The sequence below is a fragment of the Salvelinus namaycush genome, chromosome 15, assembly GCF_016432855.1.
Source record: "Salvelinus namaycush isolate Seneca chromosome 15, SaNama_1.0, whole genome shotgun sequence".
Lineage (NCBI taxonomy): Eukaryota > Metazoa > Chordata > Actinopteri > Salmoniformes > Salmonidae > Salvelinus > Salvelinus namaycush.
The window spans coordinates 23937049-23963121 of NC_052321.1; the positions used below are offsets into that span (position 1 = coordinate 23937049).

Below are 26073 nucleotides of genomic sequence, written 5' to 3' on the forward strand. Positions count from 1 at the left end.
TCAGGACAGTTTATGTTCATGGTAAATCCAGCATAACCATTCAGTTAAAGATTTCATGAGGAAGCAAAATATACTGTATCTTTAATGAAATTATTACAAAGCATATATAATATTCTGGTTTTATGATATTTCATTACTACACTTCCGAAACAGTGAAAAGTGAAAACACTTTATGAGGGGTCTTTAAACAGTAGCATGTTCCTCTAATGTCCAGATGGTATGAGAATAACTGTAAACAGCTCAACACATGTCCCAACCTCAACATTATCCCTTCCCCAAACTTCAAACGGACGTGTGCTGCGATTGCACAGCTTTGATATGAAATATTAATCTGACCTGTGAAGTGTTGTGTAGCCACCTGCCACGTGTCAACAGCATGACATCTATTATTGAAGGGCTGGGTAGAGGTCGCTGTGAGGCCCGAACACCCTGCCCTCTATGGTGGCCTGCTAGAAATACATTGATGATCATTGACTCGAGACTAGGTCAGTGGAGAAAGTTATGGAGCTTAAAACACCTTTTCAGTGGTCCATGGAGACTTCAGTGGGAAAGTCTGGTGTATCCCAACTCCCCTAGCTATCTCCAATCATGAAAGTATGCACACACAAACGCACGCACGCACACACACACACACCAGCCAATAATGTCCCAGTAGGATGTGTTGGTACCCTTGGGCCCTTGAAAAAGAAAAGGAGAGCTGCCCATTCTAGGAGCTCAGATGCAATCATTTAAAAACAACGTTTTTCGACTGGCTGTCTTCATCGGGGTATAATGACAAACACTGCAGGTCACTAGTTTCAATAGTTTGAAAGGACACACACAGGTGTCTGTAATCATGGCCAGCTGTGGCTTGATTTCATTGGTTGATTTAGAGGTATAAATAGAACATATAAAAAAGCATGAATGGATAACTTACGATCATAGATACAATTTGGCTACATAGTCCTACAAACATGATTTACAATGGCTAGCAAAAACACAATAATCACAAGAATGGCTTCAGATCAATCAATCAATCAAATGTATTTATAAAGCACTTTTTACATCAGCCGATGTCACAACGTGCTGTACAGAAACCCAGCCTAAAACCTCAAACAGTAAGCAATGCAGATGTAGAAGCACAGTGTCTAGGAAAAACTCCCTAGAAAGGCCAGAACCTAGGAAGAAACCTAGAGAGGAACCAGGCTATGAGGGGTGGCCAGTCCTCTTCTGGCTGTGCCGGGTGGAGATTATAACAGAACATGGCCAAGATATTCAAACATTCATAGATGACCAGCAAAGTCAGATAATAATAATCACAGTGGTTGTAGAGGGTGCAACAGGTCAGCACCTCAGGAGATCAAACTCTACTTTGGAATGGAGTAATGGTCTCTAAATTAAAGATCCATGTGGCCTTTCGTTTTAACAATACATTGTCAAGGTCACCCCCTCGCCTATGGAGGGTGACGTTTTCGATTCCGATATAGCAAAGGGATGAAATAGAGTGGTTTGCTTCCAAAAAGTGGGCCGCAACTGGGTACGTCCAGTTTTTGCACATAATGGTGCTACGATGCGCCGAGATTCTTACTTTTAATTCACGCTTTGTTTTGCCCACGTAATTTTTTCCACAAGGACAAATTATAAGATAAACAACTGCCTTGGTGGAGCACGTGATAACACCTTTGATTGGGATCTCTTTCCCTGTTTGGGAGTGTTTGAAGGATCTAGATTTGTACAGTGGCAAGAAAAAGTATGTGAACCCTTTGGAAATACCTGGTCATACAATTTGATCTGATCTTCATCTAGGTCACAACAATAGACAAACACAGTCTGCTTAAACTAATAACACACAAACAATTATACATTTTCATGTCTTTAATGAACACACCGTGTAAACATTTGTAACGGCTGTCCTCCTCCTCTTCATCCGAAGAGGAGGAGTAGGGATTGGACCAAAGCGCAGCGTGATAATTTGACATAATGATTTATTAAAGTAAAGACGAAAACCGAAAACACTTCAACAAACTACAAAATAACAAACGAACGTAGACTGACCTAAAACATGTGAACTAACATATAACGAAGAACGCACAAACAGGTACAGACTACAAACAAACGATACAGTCCCGTGTGGTAACATATACGGACACAGGAGACAATCACCCACAAACAAACAGTGTGAACAGCCTACCTTTATATGGTTCTCAATCAGAGGAAACGTCAAACACCTGTCCCTGATTGAGAACCATATAAGGCTAATTACACCTGACCTAAACATAGAAACACAAAACATAGAATGCCCACCCCAACTCACGCCCTGACCAACTAAAACACATACAGAAATAACAGAAAACAGGTCAGGAACGTGACAGAACCCCCCCCCCTCAAGGTGCGAACTCCGGACGCACCACCAAAAGTCTAGGGGAGGGTCTGGGTGGGCATCTGCTCAGGCTCTGGGCGTGGTCCCCATCCCACCATAGTCAAACCCCGCTTTTGTAGCCTCCTCCCAATGACCACCCTCCAAATTAAACCCACCGGATTAAGGGGCAGCACCGGACTAAGGGGCAACACCGGAATGAGGGGCAACACCGGAATGAGGGGCAACACCGGAATGAGGGGCAACACCGGATTGGATGGCGGATCCTGGCTGGCTGGCTCTGGCGGATCCTGGCTGGCTGGCTCTGGCGGATCCTGGCTGGCTGGCTCTGGCGGATCCTGGCTGGCTGGCTCTGGCGGATCCTGGCTGGATGACGGCTCTGGCTGGTCATGGCTGGATGACGGCTCTGGCTGGTCATGGCTGGATGACGGCTCTGGCTGGTCATGGCTGGATGACGGCTCTGGCTGGTCATGGCTGGATGACGGCTCTGGCTGGTCATGGCTGGATGACGGCTCTGGCTGGTCATGGCTGGATGACGGCTCTGGCTGGTCATGGCTGGATGACGGCTCTGGCTGGTCATGTCTGGCTGACGGCTCTGGCTGGTCATGTCTGGCGGAAGGCTCTGGCTGATCCTGTCTGACGGAAGGCTCTGGCTGATCCTGTCTGGCGGAAGGCTCTGGCTGATCCTGTCTGGCAGAAGGCTCTGGCTGATCCTGTCTGGCGGAAGGCTTAGGCTGCTCCTGTCTGGCGGAAGGCTCTAGCGGCTCCTGTCTGGCGGAAGGCTCTAGCGGCTCCTGTCTGGCGGACGGCTCTGTAGGCTCATGGCAGACGGGCGGCTTTGCAGGCTCATGGCAGACGGGCGGCTTTGAAGGCTCAGTACCGACGGGCAGTTCATGCGACGCTTGGCAGACGGACAGTTCAGACGGCGTTGGGCAGACGGGCAGTTCAGGCGCCGCTGGGCAGACGGGCAGTTCAGGCGCCGCTGGGCAGACGGGCAGTTCAGGCGCTGCTGGGCAGACGGCAGACTCTGGCCGGCTGAGACGCACTGTAGGCCTGGTGCGTGGTGCCGGAACTGGAGGTACCGGGCTAAGGACACGCACCTTCAGGCTAGTGCGGGGAACAACAGGGCACACTGGACTCTCAAGGCGTACTATAGGCCTGGTGCGTGGTACCGGGCTGAGGGCACGCACATCAGGGCGAGTACGGGGAGAAGGAACAGTGCGTACAGGGCTCTGGAGACGCACAGGAGGCTTGATGCGTGGTGCCGGGACTGGAGGCACTGGGCTGGAGACACGCACCACAGGGAGAGTGCGTGGAGGAGGAACAGGGCTCTGGAGACGCACTGGAAGCCTGGTGCGTGGTGTAGGCACTGGTGGTACTGGGCTGGAGCGGGGAGGTGGCGCCTGAAATACCGGACCGTGCAGGCGTACTGGCTCCCTTGAGCACTGAGCCTGCCCAACCTTACCTGGTTGTATGCTCCCCGTCGCCCGACCAGTGCGGGGAGGTGGAATAACCCGCACCGGGCTATGTAGGCGAACCGGGGACACCATGCGTAAGGCTGGTGCCATGTAAGCCGGCCCGAGGAGACGCACTGGTGGCCAGATATGTAGAGCCGGCTTCATGGCACTTGGCTCAATGCTCAATCTGGCCCGGCCGATACGAGGAGCTGGTATGTACCGCACCGGGCTATGCACACGTACAGGAGACACCATGCGCTCTACTGCGTAACACGGTGTCTGCCCGTACTCTCGCTCTCCACGGTAAGTACAGGGAGTGGGCGCAGGTCTCCTACCTGACTTCGCCACTCTCCCTTTTAGCCCCCCCCCAAGAAATTTTTGGGGTTTACTCACAGGCTTCCTACCGCGTCGTCGTGCTGCCTCCATTCGCCGGTATCCCTCCTCGCATTGCGCCAGAGAATCCCAGGCGGGCTCCGGCACTCGCCCTGGGTCGATCGCCCACCTGTCGATCTCCTCCCACGTAGTGTAGCCCAGATCCTTCTCCTGCTTCCGAGCTAGCTCCTCGAAACGCCGCCTCTCTGCTTTCGCTGCCTCCAGCTCAGCTTTGGGGCGGCGATATTCTCCTGGTTGAGCCCAGGGTCCCTTTCCGTCCAATATCTCCTCCCAAGTCCACGAGTCCTGGTTCTTTGGCCGCTGCTGCTGGTTCCTCTCACGCTGCTTGATCCATGGTTGGTGGGTGATTCTGTACCGGCTGTCCTCCTCCTCTTCGGATGAAGAGGAGGAGTAGGGATTGGACCAAAGCGCAGCGTGATAATTTGACATAATGATTTATTAAAGTAAAGACGAAAACCGAAAACACTTCAACAAACTACAAAATAACAAACGAACGTAGACTGACCTAAAACATGTGAACTAACATATAACGAAGAACGCACGAACAGGTACAGACTACAAACAAACGATACAGTCCCGTGTGGTAACATATACGGACACAGGAGACAATCACCCACAAACAAACAGTGTGAACAGCCTACCTTTATATGGTTCTCAATCAGAGGAAACGTCAAACACCTGTCCCTGATTGAGAACCATATAAGGCTAATTACACCTGACCTAAACATAGAAACACAAAACATAGAATGCCCACCCCAACTCACGCCCTGACCAACTAAAACACATACAAAAATAACAGAAAACCGGTCAGGAACGTGACAACATTCACCGTGCAGGGTGGGATAAGTATGTGAACGCTTGGATTTAATAACTGGTTGACCCTCCTTTGGCAGCAATAACCTCAACCCAACATTTTCTGTAGATGCGGATCAGACCTGCACAATGGTCAGGAGGAATTTTGGACCGTTCCTCTTCACAAAACTTTTTCAGTTCAGCAAAATTCTTTGGATGTCTGATGTGAACTGCTCTCTTGAGGTCATGCCACAGCATCTCAATCGGGTTGAGGTCAGGACTCTGACTCGGCCACTCCAGAAGGTGTATTTTCTTCTGTTGAAGTCATTCTGTTGTTGATTTACTTCTGTGTTTTGGGTCGTTGTCCTGCTGCATCACTCAACTTCTGTTGAGCCTCAATTGGCGGACAGATTACATAACATTCTCTTGCAAAATGACTTGATAAACTTGAGAATTAATTTTTCCGTCGATGATAGCAAGCTGTCCAGGCCCTGAGACAGCAAAGCAGCCCCAAACCATGATGCTCCCTCCACAATACTTTACAGTTGAGATGAGGTTTTGATGTTGGTGTGCTGTGCCTTTTCCCCCCCACACGTAGTGTTGTGTGTTCCTTCCTGACAACTCAACTGTAGTTTCATCTGTCCACAGAATATTTTGCCAGTAGCGCTATGGAACATCCAGTTGCAGTTTTGGAAACTTCAGATGTGCAGCAATGTTTCTTTTGGACAGCAGTGGCTTCATCCGTGGTGGCCTCCCATGAACACCATTCTTGTTTACTGTTTTACGTATTGTAGACTCGTCAACAGAGATGTTAGCATGTTCCAAAGATTTCAATAGGTCTTTAGCTGACACTCTAGGATTCTTCTTAACCACATTGAGCACTCTGCGCTATGCTCTTGCAGTCATCTTTGCAGGACGGCCACTCCTAGGGAGAGTACCAACAGTGCTGAACTTTCTCCATTTATAGACAATTTGTTTAACCGTGGACTGATGAACATCAAGGCTTTTAGAGATACTTTTGTAACCCTTTCCAGCTTTATGCAAGTCAACAATTCTTAATCTTAGGTCTTGTGAGATCTCTTTTGTTCGAGTTATGGTTCACATCAGGCAATACTTCTTGTGAATAGCAAACTCAAATTTTGTGAGTGTTTTTTATAGGGCAAGGCAGCTCTAACCAACATCTCCAATCTCATCTCATTGATTGGACTCCAGGTTAGCTGACTCCTGACTCCAATTGCCTTTTGGAGAAGTCATTAGCCTAGGGGTTCACATACTTTTTCCAACCTACACTGTGAATGTTTAAATGATGTATTCAATATAGACAATAAAAATACAATAATTTGTGTGTTATTAGTTTAAGCACACTATGTTTGTCTATTGTTGTGACTTAGATGAAGATCAGATCAAATTTGATGACCAATTTATGCAGACATCCAGGTAATTCCAAAGGGTTCACATACTTTTTCTTGCCACTGTAAGTGCCATTGCATTGAGCTCAGCCAGACATTGTGTGGGGGTATTTTGGGATGGTAAATCAGAGTTTACCAATTGATCTCAGAGATTTCTGCCCTGCGAGAATACGAACAAGGTAGGGTCTGAAAACACATACCTATTTTATTTTTGCATTTTTTAAATTTGACCTTTATTTAACTAGGCAAGTCAGTTAAGAACAAATTCTTATTTACTGTACAATGACTGCCTACCCCGGCCAAACCCGGACGACGTTGGGCCAATTGTGCGCCGCCCTATGAGACTCCCAACCACGGCCGGCTGTGATACAGCCTGGATTTGAACCAGGGACTGTAGTGACGCCTCTTGCACTGAGATACAGTGCCTTAGACCGCTGCTCCACTCGGGAGCCCTGAACCTATCCTGTCATCAGATCTTAAAATGTGCCAATGTTTGTGAACGATTCCCTTAATTCATTCAGAGCACTTTGAATAGCGAGTAGTAAGAACGCAAGAATGTTTCTTTTTACGAGACTGTCCTTGAAAGAGATCATGTCTCGATTTGTTTTGTATTTCCTCATCGGCAGTATTAATCTGACCATTTTTGTATCCCCTTTCCTTGAATTGTCTTTGCATCTCAGCCATGTTTCTGTCAATATGATTGTTTTTTGCAAATTCTTTTGATTGGACAGAATTGGTTGTAGGGCAAACTGTTTTTCAAGGGAAACGGGTGACAGCTATCAGCCCTCAACAAACTGTTATCCTCACACAAAATCAGAAGATCAAGGAAACTGATTTGACGTGTGTCAGATTGCATAGGGAATTTCAGGTGCTCAGAACAAGAGTTCAGAAAAACATGGAACGCCTGGAGCTGTTTTGCATCACCCCTCCATCAAACAAAAATGATCATCAATGTACCATTTCCAAATAATAACATTTTTGAGAGTATTGAGAATGGACTGTTTCTCCATGTAACCCACATATAAATTAGCATAGTTAGGAGCCATAGGGGATCCCATAGCAGTACCCTTCCTCTGGATAAAGAAATTGTTTTGAAACATGAAATAGTTACGTGTGAATACTATTTCCACCAATGTCATAATGCATGCACTGGAGGGTAGTTCATTTGGTTCACGTTGCAAAATAAAATGTTCCATGGTACCCTTGGGCCCGGCAGTTTCCTCTCCAGGCAGGTTGTCCCAGTTCTCAGAAGGAGAACACAGCATCTGTTTATCATCCGGGCTGCCGCTGTCTGTGGGAAGCCATCACCACCAAGGTTTTTGGGAAAGCAAACACACACACACACACACGCGCACACACACACGCGCACACACACACACACACACACACACACACACACACACACACACACACACACACACACACACACACACACACACACACACACACACACACACACACACACACACACACACACACACACACACACACACACACATAATACACACACCAGCACTAGCCAATCATGTCCCAACAGGATATGTTGGTACCCTTGGGCCCGGCAGTTTCCTCTCCTAGGCTGTCCTAGGTCCCAGAAGGAGAACACAGCATCTGTTTATCAGCAGGGCTGCCGCTGTCTGTGGGTAGACATCATCACCACCACCACCACCACTGTCTGGCCCACTACAGGACACACTCCTACAGATTACATTTATGGATAGCACAACACAGGAAGTGCATTGAATCACTGTCACTGTCTCCTGTGATGGGTAACCTTGCCTGAGACCTAGGAAGCCAACTGTCACCCCCAGACAGGAAGCTAGTCAGGAAGCTACTGAGTACTCATTAGTGACCATTCTGTTATACTAATGAGTGGACTCTAAGTTCAGTGTCTCCAAGTTAGTACTACAGTAAGGCTTGTAACATCCATGGAGATGTAAATACTCTCTTTATGCAAGAAGATATCGCATTAGTAATTGTAAAAATAGCATTTGTGAATGATGCCTAAGAGTGACCAATATATTTTATTGAATATTTAAATGTCATCCCAGTAAGATCCCATGGCAGGGCAAAGTCTTGGTCTGGATTAGACTGAACGACTGTCCGTCAGGTCAGACTGGCCAGCAGTGGCTTTAAGAGGAGAGGGAAGGAGACACTGAGCTAAGATGTAGCTTAAGGGCCCCCTGTGCCACTGAAGGCATTGTACAGTATTGAGTGGGACAATGACTGTACTAAATGTATTCCGATCTGTCTCTGGGTTACATAAGCCTGTGCAGAGGAGAGCAGCTGAAGGGGTCGGCATAGAAGACACAGTACACTGGACAAATATAATAACCACAAAAGCACTGAGGGATGCATGAAAATGGCTTGCATTGAAGGATACTGCTTTTCACAGACAAATAATAGCGGATTATGTGCTTCGGCTTGTTTTGCATCAGAATGTGGCTCACAGAAAGAGTAGCATTACAGCATAACCAGCATAACCAAGAGAGGGAATCTCACTCACATAGAGTATTACAGTATTAGTATTTATTTTATGTTCTATGTATACATAAGCTCTTCTCTGAGGTAAAATAAAATGTTATCGAATATCAATGGAGTGTGTCTAATTGCCACATCCAGCATCTCTTCTGTTTGATTTATCTTCTCCTTTCGTGGCTCTGATAGCGACGTGACTTTTTAATGTTCAGCTTATTAGAGAGCATGACTGACCAGTGCATCCAGCCACAACAGCCTATGAAATCCAATCTCTCTGTAGGTAAACAGCCACAGGCTTAAGGAGTAGAATGATTTATGATTTTTCTTAAGTTAAATAAAGCACCTCTACTGTCGTTACATTTTTCTTATTTTTTTTATTTAACCTTAATTTAACTAGGCAAGTCAGTTCGCACTGAGCTAAAGGGTAGAGCTGCCGCTTTCAAGGTGCGGGACTCGGAAGCTTATAAGAAATCCTGCTATGCCCTGCGACGAACCATCAAACAGGCAAAGCGTCAATACAGGGCTAAGATTGAATCATACTACACCGGCTCCGATGCTCGTCTTATGTGGCAGGGCTTGCAAACTATAACAGACTACAAAGGGAAGCACAGCCGTGAGCTGCCCAGTAACACGAGCCTACCAGACGAGCTAAACTAAATAACTTCTATGCTCACTTCGAGGCAAGCAACAGTGAGGCATGCATGAGAGCATCAGCTGTTCTGGACGACTGTGTGATCGCGCTCTCCGTAGCCGATGTGAGCAAGACCTTTAAACAGGTCAACATTCACAAGGCTGCGGGGCCATTCGCAGCCTTCTAAAAAGATTTGGCATGGGTCCTGAGATCCTCAAAAGGTTCTACAGCTGCAACATCGAGAGCATCCTGACTGGTTGCATCACTGCTTGGTACGGCAATTGCTCGGTCTCCGACTGCAAGGCACTACAGAAGGTAGTGTGTACGGCTCAGTACATCACTGGGGCTTAGCTGCCTGCCATCCAGGACCTCTACACCAGGCGGTGTCAGAGGAAGGCCCTAAAAATTGTCAAAGACCCCAGCCACCCCAGTCATAAACTGTTCTCTCTACTACCGCATGGCAAGCTGTACCGGAGTGCCAAGTCTAGGGCAAAAAGGCTTCTCAACAGCTTTTACCCCCAAGCCATAAGACTCCTGAACAGGTAATCAAATGGCTACCCGGACTATCTACGTTGTGTGCCCCCCCCAACCCCTCTTTTACGCTGCTGCTACTCTCTGTTCATCAGATATGCATAGTCACTTTAACCATATCTACATGTACATACTACCTCAATTAGCCTGACTAACCGGTGTCTGTATGTAGCCTCGCTACTGTTATAGCCTCGCTACTCTAAATAGCCTCGCTGCTGTTATTTTTCACTGTCTTTTTACTGTTGTTACCCTTTTTGCACTATTGGTTAGAGCCTGTAAGTAAGCATTTCACTGTAAGGTCTACCTACACCTGTTGTATTCGGCACATGTGACAAATATACTTTGATTTGATTTGATTTAAGAACAAATTCTTATTTACAATGACGGCCTACCAAAAGGCAAAAGGCCTCCTGCGGGGACAGGGGCTGGGATTAAAAAATAAAAAAATTATATTGGACAAAACACACATCACGACAAGAGAGACAACACTACATAAAGAGAGACCTAAGACAACAACATAGCATAGCAGAAACACATGACAACACAGCATGGTAGCAACACAACATGACAACAATATGGTAACAACACAACATGGGAGCAGCACAAAACATGGTACAAACATTATTGGGCACAGACAACAGCACAAAGGGCAAGAAGGTAGAGACAACAATACATCATACAAAGCAGCCACAACTGTCAGTAAGAGTATCTATGATTGAGTCTTTGAATGAAGAGATGGAGATGAAACTGTCCAGTTTCAGTCAACATAAGTTGTGTTTGTTTGCAGGAAACCACAACGGAAAGAGGAGAACGGGATGAGTCGTGGAGAGTATGCCATGAGTGCACGCAACAAGAAGGCCATGGGCCCCAACAACACTGTGGTGTAGACTGTTCACTGACAGGAAGAGGAATTGACATAACCATAACCCCACCACCACCACCACCACCATCCATCCTACCCAAAATGCAACAATTCCCTCTTACCTAGAACGCCACAGGGGTTGACCTGTTTAAAACACATTAACGCCTTTCCTTCTCTCTTAGCATGTTGCCTGGATGAAAGGAAACTTCCATATGAAGGAAAGTAGTGAAAAGAACATAAAACAAAACATGGAAGTGGATTCAGAGAACTAGTAATAAAGTGAATTGAGGACTTCACCAGACTGAACATCATGTTGTCAACACGAAGTGTCATTGACAGGAGGATGGTTGACTGCTAGGCTACCAATCTATTCAGCTCCACACTTCTTACAGGCAACTACAATGTAGGAACAGACGTTGAAGGACAGCAATGGGATAGGAGGTTGCGAGGACCAAATCATGAAGAAAATGTGCATGCAGGTTTTACTCTTTGGGCTGTCTCTCATCTATGCTCCTCTGACCCTTTTTCATATTTAAAGCAGAATTTGTACAACACTGTCACAGTTGCAGGTGTGGTTTGGGATGTATAGTGATCATCTGACTATGCAATTAAAAAATATGTACAGGTCATACCAAGAGTGAAGTAAAAGAAGGGGATCAAGTCAGTTCCTATGTTCCATACCAACAACACAGCTGAGAACTGGATTTGATTTATTTGTTCATTTATGTATTTATTGTCTGCGTATGAATTTCATTTTAATGATTTGAAATTTGTTATTTTTTATGAATTATTTAGTAATCATATCATTAATTTGTAATGTTTTGATGCTTTAAGCCCACCACAGGAGGTTGGTGGCACCTTAATTGGGGAGGAGGGGCTCATGGTAACGGCTGGAGCGGAATTAGTGGAATGGAATAAAATACATCAAACACATAATTTCCATTTTTTTTGATGCCATTCCATCTACTCCGTTCCAGACATTATTATGAGCCAGCCTCTACTGAAGCCCACTGTTCATTTGCTACTGACACAGTAAACATTTCAGCTTGCTCTGCAATGAGTTTAAGGTATCAATTGTTCATCTCTTGCTGTTTGACATGCCTTTTTCTCTTCCCCTCTGACTTCAGCGAATATGATGGGAATTTCTGTGTTTTGAGTTTGTGAATGTGTGCTTTCTGACCATGCTTTATTAAGCAGCTTGTTCTGTACTACCCTCAAGTCTTTATCACAGGCCCCCTACAATACTAACATCATATTAAATTTTGTTTCGTCACATCTCAATGGTTAGACAGCCAGGGGAGGCAGTGGTGGACAGTGGGAAGCCCTTTGCCATGTTCTGATGTGATTTTGCAGTCTTAATTGTTCCACCTTTCAGCAAGGGGAGAACCCATCACTATAGAAACAGTGCACATGAGCCCAGGGCTCAAGTGCTGTGTGGTGGAGGACACGATTCTAAACAGAGGCTAATCCGGATATTAAGTTGCAGAGAGGATGGCCTCAAAAGGGACATGTGACTCACACTCACAGGCATCCTCAACATCCGTCTGCTATAAACAGTACACAGTTAGCATCAATCAATTACTAAGATACTTTTTGGCATAGGTGCAGTTCATCTGTATATAATGTGTGTGTGAGTGTGTGTGTGAGAGAGAGAGCACAATAGATGGATGTCTGGCAGTATCTCTGAAATGTTCCATTACTGTTGAATTTTGTAAACACAGACCTTGCATTGTGATTTGCATACAAGGGTGGACTGGGACCAAAAATTGGCCCTGCCATTTCTAACACACCAGCCCATTTCTTTCCTCGAGGCCCCCACATTAGCCCGTTGTCTTCCCTGAGGACCCCATTATTAGCCAGAAAATTATAATTTTGTGAAAGAATCACTGGGCAAAAAATGGAGCAGCCCGGCCAGTCCACCCCTGCATGCATAGGTATTACCATATACCCTATAATGTACCCAGATACTGAAGATGCATCACTAATACTGTATATTGAGGGAAATGATCATGGATGCATGAATGTAAATATTGATATTTAAAAATATCTGCCTTCTGAACTGTAATTACATGTACAGTGTAACAGAAAATATGTTTATACATAGTAGAAATTAAACAATGTACTACCAATTAGAATTAAATCAATGTTGTCATGTTTATGGAGCAAACCATTCATGTATATTTGGCAATGAAAAGTTATTGCACAATTAATTCATTATATACCAAAAGGATACATCAATTCGATAATGTACATTCAGTTGATTAAGTTGCTGACTGTTTCAGTTGTAAATAGGTCTATAGAAAGACAGGCCTATAGTCTTATCACATAAGCAAAACAAGAAGAGACAAAATGAGAACATGTTTTAATTGAATGGCATACGGTACAACATTGATAAATCCACTGCGTGTTAATGATAAAGGTGTTATTTTTAGCATGTACCCATGGTGCCTCTCCTTTCTGTGTCTCAGAGAGCTCCGTACTGGTCTTCTCCTGGGGCTCCCCCTGGGTGCAGGACGTGTTCTCAGTCTGTCTCACAGCTATTATCAAACACGGCCATCCCCCTGGGGCTTGATCATGCTAACGGGACAACTTGTGGGCCACTGGGGTTCTTTTGATGTCAGGTCTTGGCACGGACATTCTCTGTGCATACAGACTACGGTATGGACAGAGGACTGGTCAACCACTTCTGCTCTGCTACCACTGTGACCACTGTGACCCACATGCGTGACTGAATAGAACAGCTGACAAACCCAAATCGATCAACAATCTGGGAATATGTGCAACATACCCACCTCAATAGATAATAATAGAATTGGAAAAAGCTATGGGCTCTGGTAGCTAGGTCATAAAGGAATCAATTGGTCAATATTCTTGAGCATTTTCTCCTTGCACATTCTGTAGGACATTTTAAAAGGGAGACCATTTGAAGCACAACCACTTCAGAGGGTGAGAAGTCCATCAGGGTCCAAGCTGAGCCATGTAGAGAGGGAGGGAGAGCACCACAGAGTAATGTGAATGAGAGACTATACAGTTCCCTGCCTTCCCTGCTTTAGATGTGCCACTTGATGATAATGCCATGGGACACTCCGGGCAATTTAAACATTCATGCATTGTCCAGTCAGGGCACTCTGAGTTGCTCTGTAATAAAGAAGATCTGACAGGCCTGAACAGGAAGGCCACAGAGCCTCTCTATCTCAAAAAGCTCTGTGTGGCTCGCCCAGATAAAATACAAGGTATTTCACAGGGCTGAATGGGAAAATAATCACCTTATTTGTTAAGCAAAAAATTACATCTATTTTTTTACAGTAATATAGCCACTGTGGTATAAATTTGATTATTTCTGTAATTACAAGATTTTAGGCTGCTTATGTGCAATTGAATGATTATGGCCAATCAGAAGACACACTATTGGTTATATGAGTATACTGTATACTTGTTATTTGTCACAATCGTCTTGCGGTGAGAGAGAGGACCAAGGCGCAGCGTGTGAAAAATACATTCTCTTTTATTAGAGATGAGAGAAACACGAAACGAACACTATTAACAAAAATAAACAAAACAACCGTGAAGCTACAAACGTAAGTGCAATACACAAGCTACAAACGTTCTACATAGACAATTACCCACAAAACCCAAATGCCTATGGCTGCCTTAAATATGTCTCTCAATCAGAGACAATGAACCACAGCTGCCTCTAATTGAGAACCAATCTAGGCAGCCATAGACATACAAACACCTAGACAAGACACTGACCCATTAAACGTACAAAACCCCTAGACAATCCAAAAAACACATACATTCCCCATGTCACACCCTGACCTAACTAAAATAATAAAGAAAACAAAGATAACTAAGGCCAGGGCGTGACATTATTAAACATCCAGTGAGTGCTTCTGTGTGTCTCTTGTTTGTGGCTGTTAGCTGCAAGTCTGAACTGTTTGCTCTCCAGCAGTAAAAATCTGGGAAAGCCCATGCATATCCTTGCTGCTCTCTCTGTGTGTGTGCCTTTGGTTTTACTTTCCTTGTGGGGACCATAAGTCCTTTTGTGGGGACCAAATGTCCTCACAAGGATAGTCAAACAAATAAGAAATTCTCAATTTCACCATTCCCCAAAAGGAAAAAGGCAATTTTAGGCTTCAGGGTTAGTTTTAGGGTTAGGTTAAGAGTTAGGGTTAGGGTTAGGTTAAGAGTTAGGGTTAGGGCTAGGGCTTAGGGAAAATAGGATTTTGAATGGGAATCAATTGTTTGGTCCCCACAAGGATAGTAGAACAACATGTGTCTGTCTCAAAGCTGACCTTCACAGTCTAGGGCTACTTGCTCTGAGGACCCACTCACACCCTCTCTGCCTGAGATCCCTTGGTCAGAGTTAATTACCCACTGGATGTCCAGCTCATCAGGTCAGTGCTCCCATATGGTCTTCTGGAAGGAGGCAGGCAGGTCGGGGCGGGACGGGGAGAGTGCTGGGTACCTGTGGGATGTTGATTACACAAGCAGCTGCTAATGAGAGAGGTTCATTAAAAAAAGGCTGCAAGTTCAAACGATCACAAAGGTGGCGTCAGCTGGCAGATGCAGCCCTGATGCAGGGGGACTTCACTTGATTAAACCCACACACACACTCACATACTTACTTTGCTTCAGGTAGTCCATCGTATTCGATGATGACTTCCACTACTGCTTGTGGGTTCGCTGATGACTGTATAATCTGATTCGGGATGCACACTGTCTGCCACAGACAGAGCACACAAAGGCCTGTCCCGTTGAGGCCGGTGCAGGCATGGTCATATGTCTTCTCTATCACTTCGCCAGGCTACGTTCAGTCGTTTTTTCCTCGGCCAACTGCACCGCTTGATAGCAGAGGCCGTGCCAGGTGGAATGGTCTGAAGCAACAGTCTTGAAGAAGGCAGGAATTATACTACACCTCCTTAGTGATGTCTTCAATTGGTCCTTTAGCCGCTTTTTCTGCCCAACTGCTGAGTGACGGCCCAGTTGTAGCTGTTCGTACAGCATCTTTTGCAGTAGGTGATCTTCTGGCATCTGGATGACATGGCCAAGCCATCTAAGCTGGTGGTGTGTGATCTCTGATTGCGGAACACGGTCCGCCAGGTCACTTTCAAAATGCTTTGGAGGCATTTTATGTGAAAGTGTTGGATGTAGACTGTCCATGTTTCACATCAATAAAGGAGGGTAGATAAGCACACTGCCTGGTAGACTGTAGCTTTGGTGTATAGGTGCAGGTTGCTGTTGTTAAAAACCCTCTTCCTTAGCAGTCCAAAGGGGAATGAGGCCTGTTTGACACGATTCTGGATATCCTGGTCGATGTTGCAGTCTTCCGAGAGGAAGCTTCCAAGATATTTACTGTGGTAAAATGGCAAGTGATGAGTCGAAGATGGAGAATGCTGGTGTTTCAGATGGAGGATCAGATGACCACTTACATAGAACCTCTGTTTTTGGGACATGAACAGACAGACCCATTCTGTGTAGACCTTAGAAAAGGTGGGTGGGAGATCAAGGCTCTGGATGGTGGGCAGGATTGGGAGCTCCTCCAGGACTGAATAGTCAACTGGGTTTGATTGGTTTAAGAGGGCTTTAAATGGTTCACCCCACCTCTGGACTATCTTAGTTTGGTCCTTTATGAGAGTGGACCTATCTGCACTTCTGGTAGGACAGAGAGAGCAACTTCTTGGGTGGACTTTGGGGCATCATAAAAGTCGTGCATGTCATGTAAGTCTGCACAAGATTGAATTTCTACTGCTTGGAGATCCACCACTCATTTTGTAGATATCGTAGAGCCCTCTGTGCCTCCCTTCGCTGCTCTGCCATTGCTTTTTTAGGGCCTCAGAAGTGAGGTTGCTGAGTGTGGCTTTTAGTACCTTATGTATGCTGTCAAGTCGGGTGGAGATGTACGTGGAGTTTTTGTCGAACCAGTCCTGATATTTCTTGCTGCAGTAGCCAGTGGAGTGGGCTGCTGACTCATAGATAGAGTGATGTGCTTAGAGGAGACAATTTGTTCCATATTCAACCCTCCATATTCATGAGTCTCAATGATCTCTAGTTTTTCTGCTAGAGAGTGACGTAGATTGTTACGTGCCTCTGTTTCCTGATGTCGAGCACAGTGCAACCTGTTTTTGGTGAACTTCTTGAGGTGGATGGCTGGGCAAACCTTCATTCTGAGCTTGGTTAAGATCACCCAATGATCTTTCCAGCACTCTGCTTCTCTCATGGCTCACGTAATGAGGGCATCCCTGATATCAGAGTGCCTGACAATCATGTAGTCTATGACGTGCCAGTGCTTTGATCGTTGGTGCATCCAGGTTTGTATTTGATTTTAATTTGGAACATGGTGTTGGTGATGGTGAGTTCATGTTCAGCACAAAGGCTTAGCAATCTCAATCCATTTGTATTGACATGACCAACTCCGTTCCGTCCAATCACTCCACTCCATATCTAACAATCTCTACCCACTCTTGCTTAGAAGTCAACCAATAACAAAATGTTGTCACTTTTTGGGTTCTCTGTGGAGGTTCTTCTCCAGCATCTCGTAAAAGCTGTATTTTGCATCATTGATGGTAGTGTTGGTGCATTAGCACTGAAGAGAGTGGCATGCTGATTTTCAATGAGGGGAATGCGGCGTGACATTAGCCTTTAGCTTGTGCCAGTTGGTGTTTCCGTGAGATTTGGCAGGAGGCAGTTCTTCATGGCAATGCCCACACCATCCTTCTGCGTGGTATTCCTTCCAGAAGAAGGTATAGCCCTCTCCTTCCTCCCTGAGCCACACTTCACCCAGGAGTCTGGTCTCACTGAGAGCAATGATGTTGATGTTATATCACCTCAGCTCTGCTGTGATGAGTGCAGTCCTTAATTCGGGCCTGTCTGCACCACGGATTGAGTCCAAGAGAGTCCTTATGTTCCATGTTGCAAGTTGTAAGGGGACATATATCTTCTTATTTTGTTTTTGACCGATGAAACAGAATGCCCTGATAGGTGCGGTAACGTATCCAGGAGAGTTAGAGTGGGAAATGTTTAGACCACATTTTCTAGGCCTTTCCCCAGCCGGGGTGAGCAGTGTAGTTCCTAAATAGGGCTGCTCAGACGGGCTGCCGGGAACAGCTGCCACTCAAATCCCAGCTCATGATGACCAATAGGGGCGTGTCTTGGATCTTCCAGATCATTCAGTCCTGCCCCCGTTACCAAGCACCCAGTCGCCAGTAGACTTTAATGGTGCAGGAAATCTAGGTGGAACTCACTGAAGAACAGTAGTGGATACCTGCGCGCTGAAATTATTTCCAGTGACGTGGGGGATGCGCTTGTCCCAGCATCACTTCTTCGCTGTTGGAAAATGGGCTCAGGTGGCAAGGAGAAAATCCAAGATGACCAGTATCTCCCCACAGCTGCAGGAGGCTGCCAAAGCTTCAGTCTGTCGCAGAACCGCCTGTCGCGTGCCACCAGCATGTTGTTCTTCTCTCAGGGTGATCTCACCTAGCCTTTTTCTTCCCAGACTTACCCAAAAGGCAGTGGGACAGTGGTTGGCCGATACCAGGGCGTGTCCACATAACGTGGGCCTGCGCACAGCACCTCTGGGGACCCCTGCAGCTCTGACATCCCGAGTTAGCCTGGGGCCTCGGGGACGCCCAGTTAACTTGTGTTGCCACAAGGAGGCCTGGCAAGAGTCTTGATGAAGGAGAGGCTGTGTACTGGCAAGGGAAGGCTTACGCACAGAGCTGCTTCCCGGTTTACCACTAGGGCTAGCCAGTGGCAGAAAGCTGTAAGCGAGAGGGTTGCAAGCTGGTGGGAAGTAGGCACACACCTTCCCTCAAACTACTGCACTACTGCACGAGACGCATCACCATCACACACACACACACACACACACACACACACACACACACGTTTTAGTATCCTTGTGGGGACCAAACAATTGATTCCCATTCGAAATCCTATTTTCCCTAACCATATCCAAACCCTAACCTTAAACCTAAACCTAACCCTAACTCTAACCTTAACCCTGAAGGCCAAACTCCTGACCCTAAACCTAACCCCTAACCCGAATTCTACCCCTAAAATATAATTTTTCCTTGTGGGGATCAGCCAAATGTCCTAAATGTTCCTTGTTTTACTATCCTTGTGTGGACTTCTGGTGTGAGTGTGTGTGTGTTTCTGTCACATAGTGTGATTTTATTAGACAGCACTCAAAGCTGGTGACTCATTTGACACACACCTCTCATAGAAGATCCTTTTACAAAGTGCAGGTGTTAAGAAGTTATGAAATATTCCACGCTAGCTTCACCCTCATGTGGACGCTAGCAAGCAAGCTAGGTAGTTATAGATATCAACATCCAATCCAGTAGGGGCTGGAAGCTATAGTGAGCTTCAATTGGTCAAGCGCGTCATGATTTAGTGAAGTATTTGCATTAACTTCAGCTTTCCCCAACTTTGGTCCCACCCTGTTCACATCCCTCACCCATACTCGCATCGCCCAACGGTCACCCTCCCACTTCGCTTCTCTTCCATTGGAAATATATGGCTTTCCGTAGTTACATTGCTCACATCGTCTTCAGTTAAGAGGCACTGTTAACTTCTCCGATACGGATTGAATAGAGCTCCAAGCTTGGATTTAAATGTATAGTCCAACTATCATGTGGTGTGATATTCCCAGACAACCCACTGGGCACTCACTGGTTGAATCAATGTTGTTTTCAATTAAATTTGAAACGTGGAACCAACGTGGATTAGTCGTTGAGTTGACGTCTGTGCCCAGTGGGAAGTTCCCTTTCCATAATGTGATTAGATCCCACAACAATGCTTTATCATGACAAACAACATTAAACCAGAGGTAACTGTGTCTAGGCTCTACAGGGGGTGGTAGACACGGACTCACTTGTCTTGTTTACCTCCGCCGTCTGGCTTCACCCTGATCGAGTTACTGTGCTCCTGCTGTATCCCATATTGTGTCAGATCGATCTGGGCTCTGTTGGCTAGAGGCAACCTGTCTGAACTGGGTAGAGGGTGAGACAGGAGCCCTAAAGTCCAATTGTCTTCACTGATAATAAAATATGTGATTGATATTGGTTTGTCCTGAGCTAGGATATGTATGGGTGGTTCCCCATACAGCCTTTGGCTTTAACAGATCCTCTTGCAGTCATTTAGTTTTCCCACAGACCTTATTCAAGATATACTTTAGTTACTGTGCAGATGTACAATCATATCACACTTTGTGCACTTTTAACTGCTCTCTGTAGAGATGACAAAGAGACAATGAGGCATACTGTATATTTAGAACATGTGGCTTGATTTAATTATTTTGTCAGGCTTGCAACCAAGCAACTGAAAATAACAATATAGAACATGAGTATCACCAAGTAAACAAGTTTGAGCTTCAGCATACCGCATTCTCCATCCATCCACTCCAGTCATCTGCAGTGCTGCTAGATATTCTCTCCATCTAGTTTGACCTCTGATGCTGCTCACAGCATGTGGGGCACCTAAACTGTTATTTACTGTACTGTTATCCCCCTGCATCTGCACACCTGCCCGACCTGTACTCACCTATCCCTCTCATTGCACAAAAGAGTAGTATAGATATACAAAGTTTAGACGATGCTGAAGAGGATTACGTCAGAAGCAGAGTCTTAAGATGGTGAGAGTCAGTTTATGCAGGAGTCAACTTCCTGATGTTTATGGTCAGGCAGGCAGGCAGGCATTAGGCAGATGCACGCTGGTCCTGAGGTGGCCTGGGTCTTGGTGGATCTCGTGAGAGGTGGGCAGGTCACATAGGGTAGAACTGTGAGGCGGCCTCTGATGACTGGATCTCCACCTGGGCCATCTTGAACTGGGTGCACTGCAGCCACTTGCGCAGGGCAAAGGGCAGGGCCCCGGCTGCCTGGCCCTGCAGACACTGGTGGTTCACCCTGTTCTGGATAGCCTGCAGTCGCAGCTGGAGCCCTGCAGACAGATGCTGCATGGGAGAGGGGGAGTTTTTTCACTGGATGTTCTGAAGAAAACCCAAGCATCTATATCCATATACAACATAATACAAATCATATTTGAATTGCAATTTAATTCTTACCTTTAGGTTGGATTGAATCATGGGCAACCACATAGGTATTAACTGATGGAGAGAAGAGGGGAATTTTTTGTTGAAATAGAAAGCAACATGAAGTGTAAAATCAAGCGTTTGGGAAAAATGTACCTTCACGAAGATGGTTGAGTTGCATTCTTGTAGAGCCTCCATCAGGCTAATGACATGTAGACACACCATCTCCACCATCTTGGAAAGTTGAAGAGAACACATTTTTATTACTGCAAGGGATCATAACTTGATTTATGATTACCACCCCATCCAAATATGAAACAAAATATATGGTAGAAAAGCAGAGTCTCAGGCCGGGATTCAATCCGACCGCAGATTTGAACAATGCACCATTTAAAGATTATTTCCAATAGAGCCAGTGTTGACTGAGAATATGGTCTCTGTGAACGCAGGAATGTTTCCTTTAAAACCTGCATTGTGGATAAAGCACGATCAGATTGAATCCCAGTCTTACAAAACAGCAATGTCCTGTCAGACATAACAACGATATGTTGGTGATTTAACCAATTCCTCTGTCACATTCACGACAACAGTCAGAGTAGTAGTTCACATTTAACTGTTGCATGTCTCCAAGCACATCCTCTTTCCAGCCCACCCCCTCTTGAAGCTGATGGAGAGATAAGCAGATAAGCATGTGGATCTTCCTTACCACTTTGTTATGGGCCATGAGCTGCAAGATGCTGGGTGTGACGCGGCTCCAGAACTCCAGGCCCGTCAGTATGGCATTGGAAGAGAACTCTGTCTGGTTCTGGTTTTGCAGGGCCGAGGCGGCCGCCGCCTGCTCACAGTAGATGGTCCACAGCTGGGCAAACATGAAGGCATGGAACAGGGAGCACATGTGCAGCACTGATGTCTGCAGACAGAGGTGGCAAGGAAGAGAGAGGTCAGTGACACTTTGGTTTTAATGTGAAATCTTCATAGGTTTTCGTAGCATTTTCTTCCACATTTATGCATATAGCATTTAGACATTTTCCTGACCTTGGATTGCTCAGGGAAGCCGATGAGGATGATGATGAGGTGGTCAGCGATGTGTGAGCCAGCGTCAAGGGGGATGGGCATACAGCAGGTGGAGCCCTGGTACAGGGCATAGTGGGTCAGGGAGCCCAGGAGCAGCCAGGACAGCTGGCGGATGTGGGACACACACTCGATGAACTCCTTAGGTCTGAGGAGGAGACAAAGGTTAAACGCTTGTTGAGCAAACATTACAGTGTTATTAGCGTCACCATTCATTCTAATGCCTGATAAAAGTAATTCTAGTAATAGAATATCTTAATGATTATAGACAGTGAGATCACTGAAAGTGACGTCAGTGCTGTGACTGTCGGTGCCTCTCACCCCTGCTGCATGGTGGACGGGGGATGGTAGAGCCAGGGAAGATAACGGATCACTGCCTTATTGTCACGGTGATTGCCTTTGCTGATTTCCATGGCAGCCACCTGTGCCAGGCCCACTTTCAGGTTTCCTCCAAACGTGTCCTCGTGCAGCGGCTGACAACACGCTTTCATATGGTTCTGGACAGAGTCACATGATCACAGGACAGGTTACATGACTACGGCCCTGCGTTTTCCCTGATCACTTAACCAGGAGAAACTCAGGACCCTCCACATGACAAGATGGTTAGAGATGAGACTTATCCGCCCATCTTACATGAGTTAAGGCAGAGTAAGGAGGAAACTCACTTTCAGTTTGGTCAGTGTGTGCATATCTGCTATGAAGTCTAGAAGCTCACTGATGTATTGCCTCATGCATTCCATTGCTGCTGTCGTGCACTGAAAAAGACAGAGAGAATAAATAGTGCAACAATCAAACAACCCATATGTTTATTTCATTAGGTCATCATAAAGGAACACAGATAACCAATGTACTGTATGATGTACTGTCTTACCCCTGGAAGTGATGAGATCATGTGCTTTGAGAGAATAGTAGACTCTGCTAGCCTCGTACCAATATCTGAACAAACAAACTGATAACATCCACACATAGTTAACATAAATACATTTGTAAAGTCATCTTTGGTACTTTTGGGTTGAAATCTTTTCCACAAGTAGTTTTGATTGTACTACTGTTTACCTGGACCAGCAGTAGCAGGTTAGTATCGGGTAGAGGAGACTTGAACTTCAGAGCCTGCAGAAGCTCCAGCACCACAATACGAGACATATAGAACTTATCTCTCTCCTGTGAATACACAAAATAGCTCAGGATGAGGACAAATGAGGATCGTGGAAAGAGAATATAGAAAATAACTGTGTACAAATGTTGGAATGATTTTAGAGGAACCAAGTGAGATAGGCATACTGGGGGAAAAGGTTTGCCTGGTGGATGTTTTCTCTAAGCTGTCTTATTTAATATTTCAGGGCTGTGTACTATATCTTTCTCCCTCTCCAGTGCTGCCTGTGTGTATGTGTACTGGAGTATAAGGTTGTCTGTGGTCTGAATAGAGACAGAGGATCTGATTAGCATGGCACCCAGTCCAGATCTCTGCTCTCCCAGGGTCCCAGTTCAGATGAGGCTGTCAGCCTGGAGAGCCACTGCCCTCAATACAAAGCCCTGCTACATCTCTCTCTCTCTCTCTCTTTTCAACCAAATAAATAAATCCCTTCTCATCAGCATGAAACAAAAAAATATATAGCGAGTATAGTTGATTTGAGGTCATATTTGTTCAAATGTTCTATGCGTAGTGCAGTAGTGATAAACATAACTACCAAACATCCGTACATCTACAATACCCCAAGCACTGAAAAATCCTCCTTAAACTTGTGTTTGAGACAGCTCACCTCATAAGACTAACTGCACAGGAAACATTTAAATAGACATAATCAGTCATATTGACTCGCGTTTTGAGAAACGGATGTTATATAGCGGGGATTAACCAGGCTGGAGGAAATCAATAGAGCTGGAGACATAAAGCATGGTGCTGTGACAGCAGTGGTGGGGTAAGGATCCATCTGTCCTGCAGCAGGAGACAGCCCAGGCCACAGCTCTAACGGAGGGAGGCTTGCCGTCATACATCCTCAGCCCAGAGCCCCAACTAACCATGTAAATCAATATTGGCTGATTGTTTACTTAATTATCTGTGACACACAGCCACCTTCCTGTCTAGTAGGAGTGGCTGGGGATAAGTATTACAACCAAGAACTACAATATACAGAGGTCTGCAGACATGGTTTCATGTTTAACAATGCGGGACAAAGTCATATTTCCGTATCCCTTTTCAAATTGGGCCTTTCACATGAGATCATTGCAATGCTACCATTTTTTTTTTTTCTTCTTTACAAACAAACACAAACAAATATACTAGCAAATGTAAGCTAAACTATACATATCTACCTTGTTGAAGGCTTTGTAACAGAGGCCACACAGCTCCACCAAGTAAGAGAGGCTGAACACTCCATACTGCATGACAAAGCTCAGCAGTTTGGAGAAGGGCTCCAGTAAGCTCTGAGGAAGAGGAGAAAAAGAGACAGTAAAGGCTGGGTCCTGCCTGCTGGTGGGAGGCTAAGGGGATTTTAACACAACAGGGATTTTGTAAGATTTATGCGTTCACTCATGCAAATTATAGTCTATGTGAATGAGCTGTTCACTGAACAAGATCTGACTAAACTGAATGCTATCAGGTGTAAATCCTTTGATTTAAAGAGTCAGAATGTAACCAGTCATATAACCTGCTCAGGCCCATATCAGAGAAGGGCTGGGATAATGTGCTGTATGACACTCAATTGAAGACTGTGCTCACCATTTGGTTAGTAGGCCTAATGCACAATCTCCAAAAAGTTCTGGGACACTGTAAGGTCCATGGAGAATAAGAACACCTCCTCCCAGCTGCCCACTGCACTGAGGCTAGGAAACACTGTCACCACCGATAAATCCACGATAAATGAGAATTTCAATAAGCATTTTTCTACGGCTGGCCATGCTTCCACCTGGCTAACCCTACCCCAGTCAACAGTCCTGCATCCCCCACAGCAACTTGCCCAAGCCTCCACCATTTCTCCTTCACCCAAATCCAGATAGCTGATGTTCTGAAAGAGCTGCAAAATCTGGACCCCTACAAATCAGCCGGGCTAGACAATCTGGACCCTCTCTTTCTAAAATGATCAGCCAAAATTGTTGCAACCCCTATTACTAGCCTGTTCAACCTCTCTTTCGTATCATCTGAGATCCCCAAAGATTGGAAAGCTGCCACGGTCATCCCCCTCTTCAAAGAGGGAGACACTCTAGACCCAAATGGCTACAGACCTATATCTATCCTACCCTGCCTTTCTAAGGTCTTCAAAAGCCAAGTTAACAAACAGATCACCGATCATTTTGAATCCCACCGCATCTTCTCCGCAATGCAATCTGGTTTCAGAGCTGGTCATGGATGCACCTCAGCCACGCTCAAGGTCCTAAACGATATCATAACCGCCATCAATAAGAGACAGTACTGTGCAGCAATCTTCATCGACCTGGCCAAGGCTTTAGACTCTGTCAATCACCACATTCTTATCGGCAGATTCAACAGCCTTGGTTTCTCAAATGAATGCCTCGCCTGGTTCACCAACTACTTCTCAGACAGACTTCAGTGTGTCAAATCGGAGGGCCTGTTGTCCAGACCTCTGGCAGTCTCTATGGGGGTGCCACAGGGTTCAATTCTCGGGCCGACTCTTTTCTCTGTAAACATCAATGATGTCGCTCTTGCTGCTGGTGATTCTCTGATCCACCTCTATGCAGATGACACCATTCTGCATACATCTGGCCCTTCTTTGGATACTGTGTTAACTAACCTCCAGACGAGCTTCCATGCCATACAACTCTCCTTCTGTGGCCTCCAACTGCTCTTAAATGCAAGTAAAACTAAATGCATGCTCTTCAACCGATCGCTGCCCACACCTGCACGCTCGTCCAGCATCACTACTCTGGACGGTTCTGACTTAGAATATGTGGACAACTACAAATACCTAGGTGTCTGGTTAGACTGTAAACTCTCCTTCCAGACTCACATTAAGCATCTCCAATCCAAAATTAAATCTAGAATCAGCTTCCTATTTCGCAACAAAGCATCCTTCACTCATGCTGCCTAACATACCCTCGTAAAACT

The 26073-nt window shown here is 45.6% G+C and overlaps 1 protein-coding gene across 2 annotated transcripts in view; it reads right to left on the minus strand.

Annotated features, from left to right (window-relative positions):
• Positions 1-20672: 20672 nt before the first annotated feature.
• Positions 20673-26073, minus strand: part of LOC120059893 (protein unc-79 homolog) — a 46049-nt gene continuing 40648 nt past the window's right edge. For both annotated transcript variants that reach the window (XM_039008963.1, XM_039008965.1), the window contains 10 exons: positions 24324-24434; positions 23067-23171; positions 22882-22959; positions 22676-22765; positions 22332-22507; positions 21975-22158; positions 21646-21849; positions 21096-21173; positions 20973-21014; positions 20673-20861 (listed from right to left, as the gene is read on the minus strand). In XM_039008963.1, the coding sequence (XP_038864891.1) occupies positions 20673-20861; positions 20973-21014; positions 21096-21173; positions 21646-21849; positions 21975-22158; positions 22332-22507; positions 22676-22765; positions 22882-22959; positions 23067-23171; positions 24324-24434 (1257 nt within the window). The remainder of the gene's footprint in view (positions 20862-20972; positions 21015-21095; positions 21174-21645; positions 21850-21974; positions 22159-22331; positions 22508-22675; positions 22766-22881; positions 22960-23066; positions 23172-24323; positions 24435-26073) is intronic.